Consider the following 23,359-nt stretch of genomic DNA (forward strand, 5'->3'; position numbering starts at 1 on the left):
ATGGAAACAACAGCTTCCTGTGCTGCCGATAACAGCGACAGAGAGAGACTTAAAGGGATTGAGATGGGGGGAGAAGTCAGGGATGGAGCAGAGGAAGGAGAGAAAACTTAAAACACAGGGGGACAATGTCAGTTGACAGCAAAAGTGTATAAAGGTTGCAGAACTGACAAAAAGGCAAACAGACAGTCTATCAAACATGCTGCAAGCTACCTGCTCCGTCTGGCAACGCTGCAAAAAGAAGAAACACGACAAACTAGAGAAACAGCAAGAAAAGGACAAAAGGAAACAGCTCTGTCTAAGAAAGCTGTCACTTCTCCTCTGCCATGATCCTCAGCAAAAAGATGCAACGCTCTGCAGCCACAACATGCTAACGTGCGCTAGTGCTGCCACTCCGGCTAAACATCAGAGAGTCAAGTGTGTGTGTGTGTCTAAGTGTGTGTGTGTGAGAGACAAGGTGTGCGTTTCCTGTCTCAGCCTCTCTTTTGTCTGTGCAGATGATGCTTGTTTTGTTGATGCTCTCTCCCTTCTTGTCTTTCTGATGTTTTTCTGTTGTCGGTTAAAAAAACCGAGTGAGTCAGAAAACACATCTGTAACAAATTATGACAGAAAGTGCAAATGGAAGACGATGCATTTAGAGAAAAAGAGAGGAGAACACAGCCAACTTATCTAAATCAAAAGGAAAATTATAGTTTGCGTTCATGTTTTTGTACCAGGAAGAAGAAACATTACAGGCTAAATGGCACTCTGACCTTCAACTTACACAAGTTTTATGTATTAAAAAGTGATTTCAAAAAATAAGTCATGAATCGAAGACTTGCCAGGAACATAATAATGAAAATAAGTTTATAGTAATGGAAGATGGATCACTCATATATAGCTTCTCGTCTTTAGGCCACTAAAGACGTTCTTTAAGGATTCACTAACTAAAATTGTATTTATTTATTTGTTTTTTAATTTTATATACTTTCTAGTTTGCGCTCTTATTTTAGAGGCATGCCTCTCTCACACACACAGGCCTAAATCACAGACATGCACAAGTAGGACCTGTGGACATGCATTAATGGGGTTTGGTGCCTTGCTCAAGGGCACCTCAGTAGTGCTCGAGAAGTGGTCTGGCACCTCTCCAGCTACTAGACCAACAACCATATTTTGTTCCACATCGGGATTTGAGCTGGTGACCCTCCGGTTCCCAACCCAACCCCCCTAACCCAAGTCCCTACTGACTGAGCTACTGCTGCCAAGCCAACGCTAACGCCAACGCCAACGGCAACCTCCTGTCTAAAAAAAATTAAGTTAATGCAGAAGTGCAAAATCCTTCAGCTTGTCCAGAGTGTCCGCTTGAAGCTCATTCCAGGAAGACCTGAAGACACACATGTCTGTAAAGTTTGTACAGCATAAACAAACTGAAAATAGGACTGATAAGTAATTGTCCTCATGGCACACACTGGTACAAACAACAGCTCTGTTTTGATTTTTAAAAAAACATGTTAGCAATAGTTGTAGCTGATAGATAGGCGCGATGTAACGGTTCATCAGCAGGCTTCAAACCCGTCTCAGCTCCAGCTGATTGACAGGATTTCTAGCATGGCGGCTGATGATGAGCGTTTGTAGCCCCCTGCAGGTACTGACGTCACTCAGGCTTCGTCCGATAATATTTACAGTCTACGGAGAGAACACAGATTTATTCACATTCAGTCACACGCTGGGCTGTTGTTTAACTAATCTTTCACACTTGTTTTTTTAAATCCAACACATGCACTTTGCAAAAAAACCTAGTCGAGTAAGTGCGTGAGATAAAGGTGCTGCTTGTCTGTTTTGTTTGGGCACTAACAGTATATGGTTACATTTGGGAAGAGATCATGGTTTGGGTTTGCCACAATTCAAGTCTTCTCTGTACTCCTGGTAGTAAAAGGCTCTCTGGCAGAAAGTGCTGAATTCAAACTTTAAAGTGATAGTGACGGGAGTTCTGGCTCTTTAATGTGATGATCATTTGGCTCAGCTCAGTTAGAAGAGGGAGCACACACACACACGTGCTAAACCGTGAGGATCGGCAGAGCAAGACAAGCAGGACAAGCTCTTTTAAAGCACATACTTCTTCGAACACAAATAAGACATTCAGGTGCACAGACCAGAGGTGGGGGATTCTATTCAGCAAAGAATGAGAGTAAATGCAAATGATCGGTTTGAAGTGATGGCAAGGAAATTCGCCACATTTTGATACACATCCACAATCATGCACCAACACCCTCTCCGTCTCTCTTCATCGTTCCCCTTAGACACAGAGACCCACACATACTCACTAACACACCGTGAGACAGACAGGAAGCTGGGGAGGAATTCCCAAGCGGACATTTCTCACGTTCCTGCGGTGATTGGAAACACACTCCAGTAAAATGGCGGCAGGACATAATTTCCAGGTGAAGAGAGAAAGGCTGTAACCTCTTCCCCTTTCCCTCCCCCTCCTCCCACCCCGGCACAAACAATATCCTCCTTGATATTATCCTTTAACACGCACACACACACACACACACACACACACACACACACACACACACACACACACACACACACACACACACACACACACACACACACACACACACACACACACACACACACACACACACACACACACACACACACACACACACACACACACACACACACACACACACACACCTGTTGTCACCTGGAGGGGGCTGGTCTCTAGCTGAGCAGCACGGACACACAATGGCTGCTACTGTGGCTTGGCGGGAGCAGGTGAGCAGATAGTATCTGCATTTATGTGCTCTCACACACACACTTCCCCACATGCATGCATGCACGCAATCACACAGACAAGAGGAAAGACACACACACACACACACACCTGCTAAGGAAATGAGCCTGCAGTCGGCCCCCACCTGGTCAGCCCCGAGGTGACGCAGAGAAAAACAAAAGGAAGGAAAGAGGCGATGAAGAGAAAAGTAAGAAGTTTAAAAAAAAAAAAAAAAGCCAACAGAGGCTTTTTGTTTTGCAACCCCAGAAAAATGATATTCAATATTTGGAGCATGGACATTGATGTCTCTACAAGTAATATTTCTGCGTCTGCATGTGAAACTTCAATCCTCTGACACTTCTGTCAGAAAAGACACAAAAACCAACAAGCTAACACGTAAGCCTCTGCTTGTATATTATGTTGTATTATTTCAGTCAAAGCTGTTTGAGTAGCTTACTTCATTCTCTTGTCATGAAACAGAGACATGGTTAATTACATTTTTTTCCCTTGATGCCACAAAGGAAGCTAAACCAACAGACAAATCATCCAAACAGATGAGCTGACTGACACGCTCGCCGGCCTGTTCACACACGTGTAAAACCTGAGTTAGCTGCATGTGTTAAAGCATGAGTGTCATTGTGTTGACTTTGTGTACAGGAAAAGTAGACTCACATTCAGCCATGTTGTGCCTGGTGGATGTTACCACACTATAATTCATTTCTGTGTCAAAATCATTCTGCATTGAAGTCACAAATCTGCCAATAGCTCGTTTGTTGTCCTGTCCTGATGTTCCTTATTTGGATTATAGAAAAGACCACAACACCTTTGTCATGATATTACTGACAACTTTAACAGGAGACTCTAATTCTCAAGTTCTGTGTAATAAAGTAATAATGATTTAGTTTGGGGCACCAGTGTTTCTCACACCTACAGTGTATGAGAAGAGTCAGGTCATATGTCGTGAAACAGCAACTTGTCACAGGACAGTAATAATGCATGTGTGGCAGTGAGTAGTATGTGCTGCTTTTATGAAAAATATACACGTGTAGAAACAGCCTGTGTTTTAATTTGACAGGTTCAGAGAGACGACTTAGAGCTTGTCTTCATTAAAAAGTTGTGTGAAGGGATTCATTATTTCACAGTCACACTTAGAGACGTAGAGAGTGTGTGTGTGTGTGTGTGTTATTGTGATGTAGAGATATGCTGAACATCTGTGACATGAGTCAGATGCTGAGGGAGTTAGATGCATATGCTGCTGAGTGCATTCTTCTCTTCCATCCTCTATATTTATTTTTTACCACACTTGCCAGCCAGGCCGTAATAATTTCTGTGTATGAGCAAACGTGTGTGTGTGTGTGCGTGTGTGTGTGTGTGTTTGTGTGTATGTGTGTGTGTGTGTGAGTGTGAGTGAGTGTGTGTTTGCGTGACTGCATCAGAAGTGAAGCGATGCATTAGGCCTTTCTGATGCTTAGGTGTAAAAAATCCCATTAGAGCGAGCGGGATTGCAGATCGATACCTTACGGGATCCAGAGCGACGCTGTGTGTGTGTGTGTGTGTGTGTGTGTGTGTGTATGTGTGTGTGTGTGTGCGTGTGTTTGTGGTTGTGCGTGTGTGAATGTGGAAGTGCTTTAACACCTCTCAGAGGTGGATTAGTGCGCGACAGCATGGAGACACTGTCAGAGAGTGTTAGTGTCAGAGAGAGAGGGAGAGAGAGAGAGCAAAGTGTGGACTGAGAGAGTGTGAGCGAAGCAAAGAGGAACAGATGGAAAGAAGAGAAGCGAGAAAAAAAAAGGAAGATGATGCGTCACTCTTGATGATGCTGTGTTTTTGTCCTTGGCTGTGTTACATTGAGGACATGAAGAAGAAAAGGAACAAAAAAAGAAACACTTTAAAACAGTGAAGCGCTAAAAGATTTGAAGTATTATGCAGCCTGTGTTTTGAAAGGCACAAAGATGTACGTCTGGTAAGAGTTTGTCCCTAATTTACTGCTTTGCCTCACTAACTTAAAAGGTCAAACACACACACACACACACACACACACACACACACACACACACACACAGACAGGTGTTTTCAGTTATGGCTGATTAGAGTTGATGGTGGGCAGAGCTAAACTGAGAGTAACACAAGGTCACCAAACTCCATCACCTAACAGGAATGATAAAGGTGTAATTGTAACAGGAAGGTTGTTCCTTGTGTGTGTCTGTGTGTGTGTGTGTGTGTGTGTGTGTGTGTTTATGTGTGTGTGTGTGTGTATACTGAGAATGTGTGAAAAGTTAAAATAAGAGAAAACACCATATTGTCTGAGTGAGGTTGACAAAGCCAAATCCTTTTAAATCCTGAATTGTATCTCTGTGGTGAAATCTGTGCCCTGGTCTTAGATGTAGTGGTCTACGATGTAGTGGTCTATGCTGTAGTGGTCTTAGATGTAGTGGTCTACGCTGTAGTGGTCTACGATGTAGTGGTCTTAGATGTAGTGGTCTACGCTGTAGTGGTCTACGCTGTAGTGGTCTTAGATGTAGTGGTCTACGCTGTAGTGGTCTTAGATGTAGTGGTCTACGCTGTAGTGGTCTACGCTGTAGTGGTCTTAGATGTAGTGGTCTACGCTGTAGTGGTCTACGATGTAGTGGTCTTAGATGTAGTGGTCTACGCTGTAGTGGTCTATGATATAGTGGTCTACGCTGTAGTGGTCTACGATGTAGTGGTCTACGATGTAGTGTTCTATGCTGTAGTGGTCTACGATGTAGTGGTCTATGCTGTAGTGGTCTACGATGTAGTGTTCTATGCTGTAGTGGTCTATGCTGTAGTGGTCTACGCTGTAGTGGTCTATGCTGTAGTGGTCTACGCTGTAGTGGTCTATGCTGTAGTGGTCTATGCTGTAGTGGTCTACGATGTAGTGGTCTATGCTGTAGTGGTCTACGCTGTAGTCATCTTCACAGTAGAGTGTAGGCCATGACATCATTGTCGCAGTCTATGCTTTTTGAAATGACCCACACAAAGAAACACTGCTTGTGGTGTCAGGTACTAACATTTTAAATATTCTGCTGGTTTAAACTAAAATAATCAATGTGATGTGATGTGGCGTCGTCCAGGGCACATTTGTATCCTAAAACAATTAAGAATTTAGTGACCTGTTCCTCTGACTGTTTTTTAAGGAAGGACAGTGTTTAGAGTCAATAGAAGTCAATGCTGTGTGTGTTTGTCGGAGTGTGTGAGGTCAGTGTACGACCGCAGCTCGACTTCCCCCTCACATCTTTAAGTGGCGGCCGGCCCAGCCAAGTGCAATGGGCAGCCTGGCAGAGCGCCTGCCTCAGATTGAGGTCATGGGAATGAGAGGGTGGCACCAAAGCAACTCCCCCTCCCTCGCCCTCCCTCCCTCTCCCTCGCCCTCCCTCGCCCCCTGACTGCGACACACTGCTGCTGTGTGACATGAAAGTGTTTGTACATGTGTGTGCGAGCCTTTTCACACTGGAGATGAACATGGAACGTTGACATGATCCTGTGTTTCAGCAGCTGGTTCACACACGCACACAAACACAGAAACATACACTTCATACACACACAACACAAACACACACACACAAATACACAAGCACACACCAGAACAAAATGCACATACATTAAAACGTTTTTCTGCCCAAAAAATAATTGTTAAATAAATCTGCAAATACTAATAAAAAGAACAATTGATTACATGATAACACACACCAACACGGCTTGTCTTTCTGTCTCTCTCACACACACACACACACACACACACACACACACACACACACACACACAAACACACACACACACACACACACTCCAGTGGGTAGGCGGTAGGGTGAACGCATGGCAGATGCCCGACACATTGGTGTCCGTTCAGTCACTATAAAGAGCAGCTGTTCAGTCTTCACTGCCCTCTGGCTCTGCACACACACATGCACACAAAATCACACACACACATATATACACACACACACAGTCACATGGATGCACACATACACACACACACACACACACACACACATGCACTTGCTGTATAACACTAATGCTGGAGGGCATTCCATCTCTTACAGATTAAAAGTGTGCCAACACAAAACACATAACTCACACACAAACACACAAAGAGACAGACGACACACACACACACACACACACACTCACACACAAACACACAAAGAGACAGACGACACACACACACACCCACACACACACAGACAGATAACAGCAGCACAAAAACCTGATCAGCACTCACCCATATCAATCCCTGTCACTCCCTGATCGCACTCAGTCACGCATACACTCGCCATAAATCCCTACATGTGGCTAAACCATTCCCGCCCTTCAGTCCCCGAAGCCTCACACTCTCATACACACGTACAGAAACACACACACAAGTCAACACACTTCCTGAAGTCTTAAAAGTGACTAAACGATAAATCTCAGAGATGTTACAGAAGAGAGACACAAAGAAAAAAGGAAGAAACATTTACATCAATTGAGTTACCATTCATGCTGCTCAAAGGTTCATTATCCATTCATTAGTCAAAGATCCTAAACACCTGAAACAATAGAGCCATAATGTGACTTTTAACTTTGTTGATTATTTGAACAGAAATTAGCAGTTAAATGGTTAATGGACTTGAGCTTATATACATTAGCTCTTTTCTAATCTCCTCCTACTACTACTACTCACAATGCTTTGCTTCACACACACTGATGGCATTGGTTGCTACTCATGTAGTGAGACCATCAGAAGTTACTAATCACATTCATGTGCCGCCAACGAAGCAGCGGGAGCCATTCAGAGTTAAGTGTCTTGCCCAAGGACACATCGGACCTGTTGCTGAAGGAGCTGGGGATCCAAACGTCAACCTTCGATTGAGAGAGGACATTGTGTCAAGTCTTTCAATTAGGGTAAATGGGTCTGGATATTTTCTGTGCACTTTCATCGTAATCATCATTTTTTGAAAAGACTTTTTGATGAGGTGTTTTTCTCTTTCTTTTCTTTACTGAACCATCAAAACGTATCTGGACGTCTCTCTCCCTGAGTAGCATTTTCAGTCATAGCCACCATGATGCGTCCAAAAACACTCCTAACATTCACATTTATTCTCAGGCTTCCATCGATAAAATCTGTCTGGGGGTATACATCTCAAACTACCAGAAGATATTCCAAGAATTCCAGGACCTGTATGTAAACCATATTTAAGTACGTTATTCGTCCATACTCAAACTTCCTTTTCTTTCAGATTCTCCAGCAGATCAGTTTTCTCATCCTGATAACAGCTCAGCGGTTCCCTTTAGCCTTGAATACTGGTGATGACAAAGACTAAATAGAGTGCCGATGACCACAGAGATCTGCTGTTAAGTCCTGTCACCAACCGAAGGGTCACCAAACACACCCTGAGGCGATGGGACAGGATGGGTGGAGGAGGGGGGCAAAGAGGCAGCAAGGTGACAAAGGTGGCTATTGATGAAAATAAAATCAAGAGAGGAGGAATGAAGGGATGTGGAAGGGGAGGGGGGGGGGTCACGGGAAATGAGGGTTTTTGTCTTTAAGGAAGAGATCGAATGGCCGGGCATCTTTCTGGCCTGCGCGATCACCGTTGTCAGTGTGGCCACTATAGCACAAAAACACAAGGGCCCTTTATGAGGCCGGGAGGTAATTGTGGGGTATAGGTTACTTACTGGGGTATGTGTGTATTAGAAAAAGAAAGGGAGACAGAATACCACAGCACAGGTGCCTACTCTTTTAAATGGCTGCTCAAGTATGAAGAGGGAGGGAAAGATGGCAGGCAGAGTGTGTGTCTGAGTGAGTGTGTGTGTGCAGGTGTGTGTGTCGTCCTTTTTATTCACTCATTCATAGCGCCCTCTTTCATTCTCCTCCAGCCCCTGTGAGAACAATAATGCACGGGAAAGCCCCTTCTCGCCTCAGGGTGGTGGTGCTGATGGTGGTGGGGTCTCAGGGACAAGAGGGCCACTGTGTTGGCGATGTTAACAGGTGCATGCCCGCTTTCACAGAAAAGAATGCGAGAAACCTTGTTGTGTTTGTGCAAGCTGTAGTTCACTGGATATAATGCTCAGTTAAAGATTCTACTGACCATTTAAAAATGTTTTGGTGTTTTTTTAAATTCATTTTATGATGATTAAAGGTATTTTACCAGAGCTGAATCATTTTATTACAAAGACTATCCATACCAAGAGTTCCCACCATCGATGGACAGCCTGACATCAACCAAAAAGACTAAAGGCCAAAACATTTGAAGCGCTCCCTGCTGGCTAGCTGTGTTCAAGAAAAGTGTGTTACAAACACGTGAATTCTCTTCCACAGTGATTCTGAGGCCTTACGTAACGCTTTAATGTAAATCGTATAGATGTTGTTCATCCTTACAGCAGATGTCAACATGCTAACTTAATATTTGACACCGGAAACTGAAGCTGTTTTGGAGGTTTGTTGTGAAGCGACATCTCACTGAGACCTATGATACATGATATATGATGTTTATGTGAGAGTCTGAATAAGTGCGCGCGCACACACACACACACACACACACACACACACACACACACACACACACACACACACACACACACACACACACACACACACACACACACACACACACACACACACACACACACACACACACACACACACACACACACACACACACACAGTGTCAGTGATGGTAACTGAGCTGTGATAATGTGGGGTGGATGTGGCTAATGGCTGATAGCTGCTGATCCCACACTGATTAACTGACTGTTTTACAGGATGCTGCTAATGGACTGACACACACTCGACTCAAGTCACAAGGGCAAACATACAGAAAACACAGTAACATGACCATTCTGTTCTCACCAGAAACTGTTGCCTGGTCTACAGCCTAATGCTTCAAAACTGTCCCCTCTGTAGGTCCCCACAGCATTATGTCTATAGGTGCAGAGATCAGAGGCAGAAGTATGATTTCTGCTTCACTTGACAATGTAAATGGATGATTACTTGAAGATTGCAGAGCTAGCTCCTTTATCCCATCCTGAAGCAGAGCGCCATTGACGGAGTTGCCAGGTCTGTGACAGGTAACTGACACGTTGGGAAATGTTGCACACCCAAGATTTTACCTTAATGGGTCAATACCAAGTATGGGAGTAAACATGCATGATAAATATAGTTAAATAAACCATTCACAATACGAAAAGATACGAGAATATAAAGGTAATAGATAGACAAGGTACGTGGCTGACATCACAATACAGTGATTCTGTGATAACCGATGTATTGATATTGATGATATCTAATGACTCAAGTTTACTAAGTAATGTACTTATTCACTGCATGGAGGTTTTCTTTTCAGCTGTTATCAAGCTTCATTTTGTTCTTTTCCCAGCTGTAATCTTCTTCATCTTTTCTTCCAGTGTCAGTTTCTCCTTTAGCCAATTAGCTCCCAGACATGTTTGCCCTCATTCACGTTTTAAGGACCATTGTGAGGAGTCATGAATATCGGACATGGTAAGTCAAATTGGCTGGGACATCTGCCATGTTTTTTTGTTTTTTTTTAATTTGATCCTGGGTATTATGCACCATCAATTTGAAAATTGCACGTTGTCACACACGAGTCAGGATGATGAACTCACATCTATATGTTGTCCCACCTGGATTCCTAAAGCTCGTCTTTACTTTCTTTTGTCAGAGAAAGAAAACGAATGCTAATCCTTTGATGGGCTCTCATGTCAATCAGTGCAGCGGTCTCACTCCAGCACACTCACAGTGAAGCACACTCACAGTGCCAAAGTCCAGTAGCTCTCTAAAGTGTTTTTGGCGTTTTGTGATAAGACAGCTCCATCTCGTCCTGCCTGCTCTGCTCTGCCGCCAGCTAACACACTATCACTGATCTACCGCCGCAGATAAACCACACACACAAACACACACACAGAGTGAGGCAGAGACGTGGCGACAAAGACAAGGACATACTGTACACACACACACACACACACACACACCCACTGAAGATGACAACAACAAAAACAACAACACGGCTGACGCAACATGAAGGGGTTTTGTTGTCTCTTCCTGTTTTGATGCAGGGTGGCTTTATTTGCAGAGTCAAAACACAACTACAGGAGAGTGTGGAGCCGGCCTGGATGATTTATCAGGTCACACACGCACGCACGCACGCACACACACACACACACACACACACACCCACACACACAACACACAACACACAACACACAACACACACACACACAGTGGTAAGATTAAATACTCTTTCTTTCAGTCTTGCATTGTTATCTCTCTTTCAGGTCTGTCTCCTTTTCTTTCTCTCTCTTGATACGACATCCTGGGCCACGAAATGCCACTGTGTAGTCTAGCTGGGGCTGAAGTCGCCTCCACACACACACACACACACACACACACACACACACACACACACACACACACACACACACACACACACACACACACACACACACACACACACACACACACACACACACACACACACACACACACACACACACACACACACACACACACACACACACACACACACACACACACACACACACACACACACACACACACACACCCCACAGCCAGGCCTGGGGTGCAGATGGGGGGTATTGATAACAGCTACACATTGATCCTGTATATTTTGCGGCTGGTGGAAAGTGAGACAGCAGCGTTGGTGTCGGGCTCCTTTGTCCCCTCTACAGAGACAGATATGCTGAGTCAAGAAGCCATGACTGGAAGCACTGTACAACATACAGAGAGTGTGTGTGTTTGTGTGTGCGTCTGTATGTGTGTCCATGCAGATGGCGTCCCATCACCTCGGGGAAACAGAGATAAGCAGAGTGTATGGGCTGAGATAAGATGGGAGCAGACACTGGGGAGACTGACTGACTGTAAGTGAGTCACTGTGGAGAAAACTGCAGCTTTTATACGACCTCGCTGAGCCCGAGGACTCTGAAGGAGACACTTTACTTCTGAAAGAAACGACTGGAAAGCACGAGCAGACCACATGCACACATCCCACAGTATACTGACATTTCAAACTTCAATCTTAAACGCCTGTGTGTTCCTACATTTGCTTCATATTCGGGTTCGGCGTTAGGACAAATTGAATTTTTCCTTCAAACTCAAAGGCTGATTTTTGCTGCTGAGTGAAAGTTTCCATTTTGCTCCAAACATCCATAAGGCTGCCTACTAAAATACTGATCCCTAATCCCTAATCCCTGCAACACGATTGGCTGTTTGTCCTCTTCTTGTTAATTTTGGGTGGTCACTAGTGTTAAAGGTGCATTAGCTCCTCCCCTTTCCCAGTGTCTCGATGGTGAAATTACAGGTTTAAATCAATCAAACATTTCCTATATTTATATTGAGATATGTATCATTTTCTCACTTTATATCAATTGTGTCTGTTTCTCTTGTTTCTTCTCAGACCGTGTGTCCGTGAGCTCAAATTTATATTTTCAGGAGCAGGCTGACGTTTCATGTACTTGACCTCTCTCTTCAAATGTATAATCTGAGTCTGTGAGCAGCAATGTGTTCCCCAGCACTTGTCATATATACAAAAACAACAAACTGTAACATGTCCGAATTGAAATTATCAAAAGTATCAGAACAGCGTTTTCAACCAATCACAGCTTTGTAAAAATGCCCATACCCAGTGTGAAGCCATAATTATGTGAAGTACATGTGGAGTCATGAATCGTCATTTGTATTGACAAAGAGATGAAAGATTTTAAAGTGTTGCCACAATATCAGCGTCTCTGGTGGTTTCAAGTCCAGCAGAGGAGCTGCTATCAACCTTCGATCAGTGAAATCTAAACATTGACAGCACGCTCGGAAATGTGTCACCTATCTCAATATCAGCTCTATGCTCACTCTGTTTTAATGCAGATTATAAGCACATCTGGAAATGCATGATTGCTTCTCATTACTCTCAGACTGGTAACATGTTAAGCTGCTTTAAAAACACAATGAAACTGTGGCTCTCAGCCTTCACACTCTTATAACTTCTGCCACACACACACACACACAGCCGCGCTCTTCAGAGGGTGAGACAAAAGTGATGTGTGTGCGATAAGAGGCGGCGCCACAGCAGTGACAGGACACAACACTAAACCCTCTTTTTGCGCACACGCACACACACACACCCACACTAACACGCACATACAGATAAGCATCACCTCCATCCCTGGGCCTGGCTCTGTCCTCCTGTCTCTCTCTGCTCTGAACCAGTTAGAGAAGAAACTGAAAACACAGCAGCAGATAGAGGAACAACAGATAGGACTCAGAGGCCGATAGAAGGATGCAGATAGAGACGGGGAAAGAAGAGGAGGATAGAGAAGGTCAGGGGATTAGACGCAGGGGGAGCTGTAGGTTCACACTTTGGAGGAACAGCTTTTTCCATGTCAGTATCAACCAGCCCAGTTCCGCAGCCTGGTCCTTACACGTTTAGACCCATGACACTTTAGGAGGCAAAAAAAGGCATAGATATGTTTGGAATGAAGCTGACGAGATCGACATGCTTCGAAAAACATTGAAGGATGGTGAAAGAAAGAGTTACATGACATTCTGAGCCACGGGGATATTGTGAAGTTTTCGAAGGACTGCAGTGCCATTTGTTGATCAGCATGCTATCAGGTATGTTTGGAATTAAAAGAAGTGCAAACAGAGAAGAATCCGTAGAGTACACTCTGCTGGTGACAGACTACTGTGAGTGCAATACGATGAAACTCAAATGAAATGCTATTCACTGGTGAATAAGTCTAGTTATATCGGCGCCTATTGGAGGTAAAATTAGCCAACATGAAGAGTTGATAACTCGGTCAGGCTCTATTCATGTATTCATCTTATTTTAAAACATTCATCCTTTTTACACAAAAGAGACATTCTGACTGACATGAAAACTATTTTCTATCCTACCTCAGGAAGCTGACCAACAGATGATGTTCTCGATGACGAATGAATCACATCTGTTCATCTGTTTACTCACTCGTTCAAATCCAAAGCAAACAAGTTTTCAATTATTAAAGTGCATCTCCAGACTCCCTAGAATAACGTTTAAATGAACCTCTGAAACTTTTTTTTTTTTTTTTTTTTTAAAGGTTTATTTTTGGCCTTTTATGCCTTTATTGATAAGACAGTGGACAGAGTCGGAAACAGGGAGAGAGCAGGGAGAGACATGCGGGAAAGTGGCCACAGGCCGGACGCGAACCCGGGCCGCCCGCGCGAGGAGCAAAGCCTCGCTATATGGGGCGCGCGCGCTGCCGCTGCGCCACCGGCGCCCCAACCTCTGAAACATTTGATAACGATGCACCAGTTTAAAGTTGTGTTCAATACTTCAGTTCATTTGTTCAAAGTAGTGTTGATACAGTATTATAAGATTATACAAACGGGGGGGTGCCAGAAAGCCGAGTGGTTGTGTGGCGCGCCCCATGCTTGGAGGAAACAGCGGCCTTGCGTTGGAGTCCGAGTCCGGTCTTTACTGCATGTGGTCTCCCACTCTCTCCAGCTGTCACAGCTAAAGAAAAGTCTACAGGCCCAAAAACATCACTTTTTTATATTATATAAACTTATCAAAGAAAATAAGGGCTATTTATGAAAAGTCTATTACTCAAAGCTTAACAAGCTTATTTTTCTAGGGGAAAAATCCAATCAGAGTAAAAAATAAATAAATAAATCACACGTGACTGCAGCTTCATGTTGATTTTAAAAGAAAGAACTGTGTTTAACAAACGATCATATCTGTGATTATCTGCTGTATCGGAACGTGTTGAAAAGTATGTGCAGAAGACAAACACACTATCAGGGATGTGAAACTATTTTCTCTGGCACGAGCTGTAAATATTTGCTGACACCTGAGTGAAGGAGCCGGAGCGTCTGTCAGTCAGCCTCAGATCACACCGGTGATGTTTCTGTCAGCAGACGCCTCCTCTATCTCTTCTATCACACAAAAGGCAACAGGATTCCTCCACCCGCACCAGCTCTAAATGCCACGCATAATCCAAACACACACACACACACACACACACATCGTCAAGAGCCACCAAACAGCACGACAGTTTGAGGGTAAAAGACATATTCTACAGGGAAAATCCTCTCGTGTGTGTGATTGGATTAGCCAAACATCGTAACGAGATTACAGGAGACCTGTAAAGGGACATCAGAATCACTTGAACCGTATCAATCCTGTCTGATGGCTGGAAGCCTCCTCAAACAACAACAAAGGATCTTTATATATAAAAAAGGACCAATGAGGATGCAACAGAACCTCCTCAACTCTGCAAAAACTACGATTAGCAGTAGATACTTATAATCCACCAGTAGCTGAATATAGTAGTATGAAGGGATTCCCATCACAACCAGAGCACTCACTATGAAGGAAGTACTTCTGTAGGAGAATATGTTAATATTTCATGAACTTGAAAGCCCTTATAGCTTGAAATGCCATCATCTCAAAGTGTTTTTATGTTTTGATTTTGTGTTTTTCTAACAGTAGGGTACTTTACTTTCTGTTTAGTTATAATCCTGCTTTTATTTTTAAAGAAAATTACAAACTTATGGGAGACAGCAAAAGGGAACTCGGTATGGATCGACCATTAAATCAAAACAGCGAAAGAGGACGGTGAAAAAGTCAAATGTTCGATGTCTCGAGGTGACCTACCCTTGTCTAGTAAGCCGTCTCCAAGGATTTAAAAAAAAAAAGTGAATTTGCAATATGTTTTTAATGCTGACAGCCCTTGATAATCACAGATTTTCTATCCCCACATAAAAAGTGCTTTCTTTGTGAACGTTGAATAAGAAATGTAAAAAATGGTCATGTTTGAAATGTTTTCTGACGGTGCCACGCTGGTGCATTTTTTCATACCTTGAAAGAAACAAAAAAAAGTACAGAAAATCTGTCCCACATGTCGACGAGCTTTTATTCTATAAAAGAGACAGAGAATGATGTGCTGGCGTAGGAACAGTCGTCCCCATACTGAGTGGGTAGTGGGTCACGCTGACGTATACGCTCTCAGCATTGTGAGTCTGAAGGGAAGGGATTGATGGCAGTAAAACACAACAGAATGAGACGGCCACAAGACAATGAAAGTGGAGAGGAATAAGCTACGACTGCATGAGGCAGGTCGGAGTGCGATGAGATCGAAGAACCACAGATGTGTCACAGAGGAGTCGAGGAAGGATGGAAGAACAGCGGAGTAAATGGAGAACGTCTCCTACCTGTTCCTGCGTCCATGATGTTGGGCTGTCCTCTGCGATCCGGCACCAGGCGTGACGAGCCGGGCATGCTGACGGGCTCTGAGCGGACCGGCTGGATCCTGCACAAACAGATATTAAAATGATTACCTGTGGAAGAACCATGTATGGATGTTTGGCTCAGGAACACATAAAGGGTGATGCTGTTGTTTCAGGGATTATTATAGAGCTGTCTACGTATAGAGATTCATTCTCTATACGTAGAGAATAGAGAATGATGCATATCAAACCAGGACTAATCAGCTGTGAGCACTGATTCTTACTCCCAGGGAACCAATTTATTGACATCTTTAACATACCTGAGGCTGTGTAGGTCCAGGTCATCTGTGTCAAAGTCCAGAAGAGGCTGCTGGATGTCAGTGGGGCCCTGGGACTGAAGGACTGAGGATGAGGACGAGATGACTGTGGTTTGGCCTGAAGGGTGGATGGTCTTAAACTGGAACTGAGGGCCCATCCACAGGCGCCGGTGGGGCCCTGTGTGGGTCACAATCTCTACCTGCAAAAGGTGAGAGAGGGATCCATTTGAAAACTGGACGAGGCATCGCCGCTACCTCCCATTGTATAAAAGCCAAAATCCAAAAAAGACATTGTGTCATTCTTATTATAGTCCATGTAAACACAGCCAGAAAGGTGGACGATAAACATTTCATTACACAACTTGGGAGTAAAAGTGAGATCCAACTCAGATGGTAACTACAAAAAAAGCTCAAAATGACTTCTTATTGCACTTCACTTTCTTTGGCTGTTCTTACAAACAGTGAATGTTACAAAACCTGACCTCAACTCCAACTCTGCGATGTACTCAGGTGAACTCAGCCACCTGACATTGAACTAAAAGCCTTCTGAACTCTTGCGTCACTGAAAGTCTGAAGTGAAGTCAGAACACGTCAAGGTCTCGTGTGTGTTGGAAGAGCCGGCGGCATGAAGTGAGGCCTTCCCAGAGGGATAATATGAGTGTGACACTAGCAGCAGCATGGCAGCCAGGCTGAGGTGAGGCCTACTGGGAGAGTAAGATGGCACTGGTGTGGCAGGTGGTCCGTGGGCGCCCAAGCTGAGTGGCACTAATGCGGGCAGAGAAAGAGGGGAGGGGGGGGGGACTATTACTGCCTCCTCCGGTCTCCATCTCCTCTCTGCCTAAAATTGACTCTCTAACCGTCTCCTGCCTTGGACTCTCATTTAAACTGCTCTGCCACGCTAGCTCTGACTTTTCAACTCCCTGCAGCACTTAGCACGCACCTTGGTGTCTCGCTGCTCACATCTCATTATCTTTACTTTGTACGTGTTCGTCTCTCACCTCAGCCCAGCTCTCAGCTCTCAGCTCACAGACTCGCTTCACCCTGGCTGCCAGGTGCCAACATCCCCGAGACCAGTGAGAGCTTGGGTCTCTTAATTCTCCCATGTGTCTGTGTTTTAACACTTCTATATGCATATGCAGGTTCAGATATAGGCGGCTTGTCACAGCTGTGCAAACTAGGCCACAGAAGGAGGGAAGAGGATTGTCACTCTGTGTGTGTGTGTGTGTGTGTGTGTGTGTGTGTGTGTGCTCTGCCAGTTAACACCACCAATGTCACGCCCAGCCGCCGAGATGAACAGCTGCCAGTGTGCCCACTTTGCAGAGGGATGGACGGCCCAGATGTTGCAGTCCAGTGTCATCCACCAACCCCCCCTCCCCTTCTTATCTCTTTGGACACAGCTGAGGGCCCGTTCCTCATTTTTTTGGCTATACTCTCTTATGTGGGCGGGGCATCAGGCTAATACTAGATAAAGCTTAATAATGGGTAAAAAGCTTGTTTGGCGCTTCTCAACCATCAACCAGTTTACGAAGTATCCCTGTGTAGAGATCGATCGGAGTCCTTTGGATGCAGCTATAGAAGCTTTTCCATTACTAAATGACGAGACAACAATATGTGTAAACAAGTATTTCAGTTGTATATTGTGAGGCAAACTAAACATGTCTCCTCCAAATGTCATATTTATTTGAGTGTCTCACATTAAATTGTTCTTGATGTTTCACTTGAACGCATCATGCTGACATGTTATATCCAGTATTTTCTCTAATAGTCATTTCAATGACCCCACCTTAAACACATTATAATGTCACCTTGTTAAAGTTATTTGGCATTTTCAATCTAATTGTGGCTTCTTTGATATAATGAAATCCTGCAGCTCTAACGTGGCCTATTTAGCGTTTCTTTTTTATAAAGTTGCAATTTTTGCTTTCAAGGGATAAACAGCAGAAGAGAAACGTTGGGGGAGAGATTAGGGGATGACATGCAGAAGAAGGCGAGGACAAAAGCCAACCTACATTGGGCACGGGACGTAACCGCTAAGCCATCCGGTGCCGCCCTCGTAGGAACACCCCTGTATCATTTCTAATCCATCAAGCGGTTGTGCCTGACATGTTCTTGTCTTTCTACAAAGGGTAATGGATGTGGAATAAAAACTAACTACCACGTATAACCACTCTCTGATATTCTGGAACGTTCCATAGGAGCTATTTGCAGACACACTTCGGCATAAAGAGCTCTAATGTTCTCCTCCAACCACTGACAAATGCATCACTACCACTGTACTGACAGGAAGTTACCAAAAATCCAGGTTAGTGCAATGGATAGTTTTGCTCCTGGCAAACTATCATGGCAGATATGGACCAGGCCCTGTGCAAGCTAAGTGGGGTGCATTTTAACCAATCAATTATGCATGCAGTGGAATTATTGATGGTGAAAATGTAGTGGCTTACCTGCCTACACCAGAGATGAGTGCATTGATGGTTAACCAAGCTGAAAACAACCAAGGTGTGTGTATGGGTATTTTTCCTAACAAGCCCTGACCATATAGTATGAACATGTCAGCACAACTTTGGGCGGCTTTTGAGACAAGAGAGAAGCCACAAAGTCAGTTATGATATCAGACCGGGCAAGAAGAGGACATCTGTAGGGGGGGAGCTACTTTCTGCATGTCCAAAGCTTGCCGACAATATCCTCTAAAAGTAGAATAAAATAGTGTGACTCAACGTGTTGACAGATTTGATGGATTTGAACAATGGATTTTAAAAAAATCACTCAAATGGGATGAGGCTGTTCAGAATGGCGAGCTGACCTCTGGCTCCTCCTATCCTCGCCTGTTTACCAGAGGCTGGGTGAAAAGAAGTACTTCAAATTCTCAGTCCTCTTGCAATCTTTTTAGACTATTGATTTGGTGTCTTGATCTTCAGAGGTCATCTGTGCTTCACTTGATAATTGCGTAAGGCAGCAGACACTTCAGTGTTGGATCTCTTTTAGTTTTGGGGATAAAACTTGGTATCAGACGATCAGAAAATAAACAGATCAAAGTTTTGATAAAGGTCTGTAGCATTTTCTTCAGGAATCGTGCGCGTCTATTTCACACAATCACCAACTTATCTATGCAGAGGAAACCTGCATCTGACCTCAACGTGGCATTTCACTCATTATCAGCTAAATTCCATCACCAGTCTGCATGTCACCGTCTTATTTACAAAACTTAATGTCACTGTATTTTTTGTCAAGGTCGAGTCTGACCTGAGAGAGCCACTCTTCGTCCTCCTGGCCGCTGTGATCCGACGCCAGGCTGTCTGACGACTCGTAACGTGTGATTGGTCCTGGGCTTCCTGGAGGCATCGCTGAGGGAACACGCACACAGACACGCACAGAAATAAATAATGAGATGATTTGGCTCCCAATCTTGACTTTGGATATTTTGACACTGATCATTTTTTGTGCCAACATTAGTTTCAAACCAGAAAGCTCCTTAAAGAAAAGGCCTTCTAAATTCAAGTATTCAGTGTTTCCTACATTTTTGATATGCTTGAAATGTGTAAAAACCTCCAATGTCATAAAATATGACAGTGATGCAGCTTTAAGAGAGAAATATTTGAGAGTCAAGGCTGTCAGAGCAGTCAAAGCAGGCCAGTCAATCCCATATAACCATTAACTATTAACTTAAATCAGCCTGTGAAGGAAAATAGTAACTGACAACGACTTTATTAAAGTGTGTTAGAGTCATGAGACTTTAACTGGCATGCTATTCGACAGTCGATACCAATACACGAGGGCTGAAAAAAGCAGTGATTTTGTTCTGAAATATTATCATTTCAGGAAAAAGTCGTAAGTTGTAAAAACAGAAAATGTTAAAAAAAAGTCGTATTTTTCCTTGTCTCGCTTGGGCATATTGTGCGTGCCAGTGTGTGAGAGAAAAGCAAGTGTACGGTAAAGTAAGAGAGAGAGAGAGAGAGAGAGAGAGAGAGACAGATGGGGTTCTTGCAGGCTTGAATAAGCAGGCGTGGAGAATGAGGCCTAATGTGTAGAATCAGTCCTCTCTCTGTCTCCCCACCTCAGGCAAGAAGCTTGTTTAACACAGAACAGGCTAATAAACTTGTCAGGTCCACATCTGGAGCACAGGAGGCGCTCCCGTCTTCATCACACTCACACACACACTTAAACACACGTGCCAGGTGTTCGTACAGGCTTGATGGAGGTGGTTTGGTGTTTGACGCCTCTGCAACAAACGTCAAATCCAACCCCCCCCCCCACCTTCACATTTCCCACTATATACACCTGATTCTGGAGTGTGGCTCTATGTGTTTAAACGTGTCAGTAGAAATGAGGAGCAACAAGGACTGCAGAAGATTAAAAAGGCAAAGAAACTAATAAGATTGCATCAGACAAAGTTGGTAATCATGATGATAAATTGAGGTTCTTAATTAAACAAAGATACTTATGTGGAATTTGATTGAAAATAATTGCCATGATTAAAACATCTTATTGCATGACTCAGACTGGAATGAATGGAAGCAAAGTACAGAGGAAGAAATGGGAAAAGAAAAAGAAGAAATAACATCCTGATACGTTAATGAAAAAAAAAAAAAAGCATGATAGCGTTTCACGTGACCACACCCTGACACCAAGTAGCCAAAAAACATGTATACTTTGATTTAGTTTCGTAACATTTGTATTTTCTACTCAAATTGTGGCGAGAGAAAGAGCCGCTCGGATCCGTTCAGATTCACAGGTTGGTAAACGCCGACACTTCTCAGGTCCTTCTGGCAACTCTTAAAGACAGTTACATTTCTGTCTCTTCTGAACACACACAGCGGAGGAAGTGACTGCAGAGGAGTCTCTATTGCACAAACACCCTTGGCCCCGGCACTTTGCCATGTGTTTGTGCAGCTTCAACAGTGTGGAGGAGTTTGCTTGCACCTTTTGTGAATTAAAATCAAGAGATTACACAATATTCGGAGGCCTGGGACTTTTATTATTGTTTCCATGGTATCCAAACAAGTATCAATAGTGTATGATTTTTACAAGTATCATAACGTCTGGTAACACGACAACCCTCAATTTGACTCATAACGTTCAACTCAGCAACCTATTGTGTCTGGAAATGAGCAAACAGCCTCAACATGAAGTCCTTTATTTGACTTGTTTCTGTGATTATAACGGTCGATTCAGGTGATTCATTAAATCACAGATATAATTTGAGCAGAAAAGGTCTAAACAGTAAATCCTGCCAGCATATTTTCAGTCAGTGGGCTGAACCGAGAGACAGACGCACTTTCTGCAGAAACCAAAGCTGTAACCAAAAAACAACAGAACTTAAAGATCTTTTAACAAATGATCGAAATAAACACTGGGATCAAGAACTGCAAAAGCTCATTTTAAAACAATGTGTATACAGTTGGCAGCCTGATATGCTGCTGTTCCTGCAAACAAAACAAAAAAAACAAAAGAGCAGACTGTGTTGTCTAAAGCTTTTTATTTTTTGGGGGGAGAAACATGAACTATGAGCAGGGAAAGATACCTCTAGTTCTAAGTGGAAAAAAAATATTTCTAATCAGGGTTCACACATATTTGCTCAACCCACAAACATGGCGCAGACGGAGTGTAAGCAAGAGAAAGTGAGGCAGAGAATGGTTCTCATGCTGTTACTAAAAATCAAAGACAGAAGAACAAAGCCTGTGTTGTGTTACTTATTAAACAAAATCACAACTCCCTCACTTCCTCCCACTGCCTTCACTCCCACTGCTCCCACTCTCTCTCCTTGCTCTCTGACCCTTGGGGCCAATAGCTGTTCTCTAATTAATTATTGATGTTCTGAAGCAGTTGGTGGACTGGCTGGATCGAGTTTCCTGTGTGCGTAGGTTGTGTGTGTGTGTGTGTGTGTGTGTGTGTGTGTGTGTGTGTGTGTGTGTGTGTGTGTGTGTGGGAGGGGCTTCCACTGGCCGGAGTCACAGCCAGGCTCCGGTGTGGAGAGCTCGTGGTCATCCCCACGGGTCAAGCAAAGAGACAAAGAGGCATTCCCTCCTCTGTGCCTGAGTGTGTGTGTGTGTGTGTGTGTGTGTGTGTGTGTGTGCGAGGCAGGAGCCAGACTGACCATGGCAGTTACAGTCAAATCTCCTCGTCTTTAGTGTCCAGCTCGCCAGACACTCGGCCTTCTGCTTTTACTGCGCTCATTACTGGCTCTTAACAGACTGCGAGTCAATGCAATTTCACAGACGGCTAAAATTTTAAGTGCAAACTTATTGCAACACACTCAAGTCAGGAGTCTGAATGTACGGCTACATGCACAGCTGTTATAAACAGAATTTCAAGAAACGTAAGAGAATAAGAAATGTGTCCCTACGAAGAAGTTCTGAAAAGAAAAAAAGAACATTTGATATGTACATGTATGTGAGAGTATTTACCTACTCTCAATGTAAGATGTAGGAGAGGATCATTTTGATGTCCTTCTTCAGCGCCATTTTGGTCACTGCTATGACATTTAGACAATTTGTAAAAAGAAAACTCAACCGAGAAAATACATTTGATTGTTAGCCTTTTAAATGCCGAGCATAAATGTGCTTTTGACAATATAGTGCAGCTTCAGATTAAAAAATCAAAAAAGAAGAAGAAGAATCCAGTAATTTCAAGGTTTATGTGATGTCAGAACAGCAAATGTGACTATTGTTTCAGTATTGTACCCTGCGTTCATGATGTCCATTTTCTAAAAGCTTATTGAAACGGGACTAAGCATTGCAATAGCAGAAGAAATCAAGCGAGAGAGGAGTGATCTCTGTAACACCGCCCCCTCTAGTGGATGCATTTATTTGCCGTCCATCCAAACGTAAAGGTTGCATTTGAGTGTACGGGTATTGATGGTTTTAACAATTAAATGTAAGGGTCTATGTTCATACAGAGAGTAAGCCAAAAAATGCCTTGTAATTTCTGAAGCCAAACAAACAAACTGTAATATCGAAGTTCTGTAGAAAGAAGACATGTTTGGACTCCGCTGACCGGCCATAGCAGAGAAATGTATTCCCCAATTAGTCATCTTGGGTCCTTTTCTTTATA

General features: G+C 43.6%; 1 protein-coding gene across 4 annotated transcripts in view; it reads right to left on the reverse strand.

Annotated features, from left to right (window-relative positions):
- bcas3 (BCAS3 microtubule associated cell migration factor) overlaps positions 1 to 23,359 on the reverse strand; it is a 289,933-nt gene that overhangs the window by 164,582 nt on the left and 101,992 nt on the right. For 3 of the 4 annotated variants that reach the window (XM_079354708.1, XM_079354709.1, XM_079354711.1), the window contains exons 20-22: positions 19,553 to 19,653; positions 16,313 to 16,509; positions 15,978 to 16,075 (exon numbers count right to left, since the gene is read on the reverse strand). In XM_079354708.1, coding sequence (XP_079210834.1) covers positions 15,978 to 16,075; positions 16,313 to 16,509; positions 19,553 to 19,653 — 396 coding nt within the window. Of the gene's footprint in view, positions 1 to 14,135; positions 14,700 to 15,977; positions 16,076 to 16,312; positions 16,510 to 19,552; positions 19,654 to 23,359 lie in introns of those variants that run through there. The other variant, XM_079354710.1, reaches the window with a different exon arrangement.

This window comes from Symphodus melops (genome assembly GCF_947650265.1).
Source record: "Symphodus melops genome assembly, chromosome: 10".
In the NCBI taxonomy this organism is placed as follows: domain Eukaryota; kingdom Metazoa; phylum Chordata; class Actinopteri; order Labriformes; family Labridae; genus Symphodus; species Symphodus melops.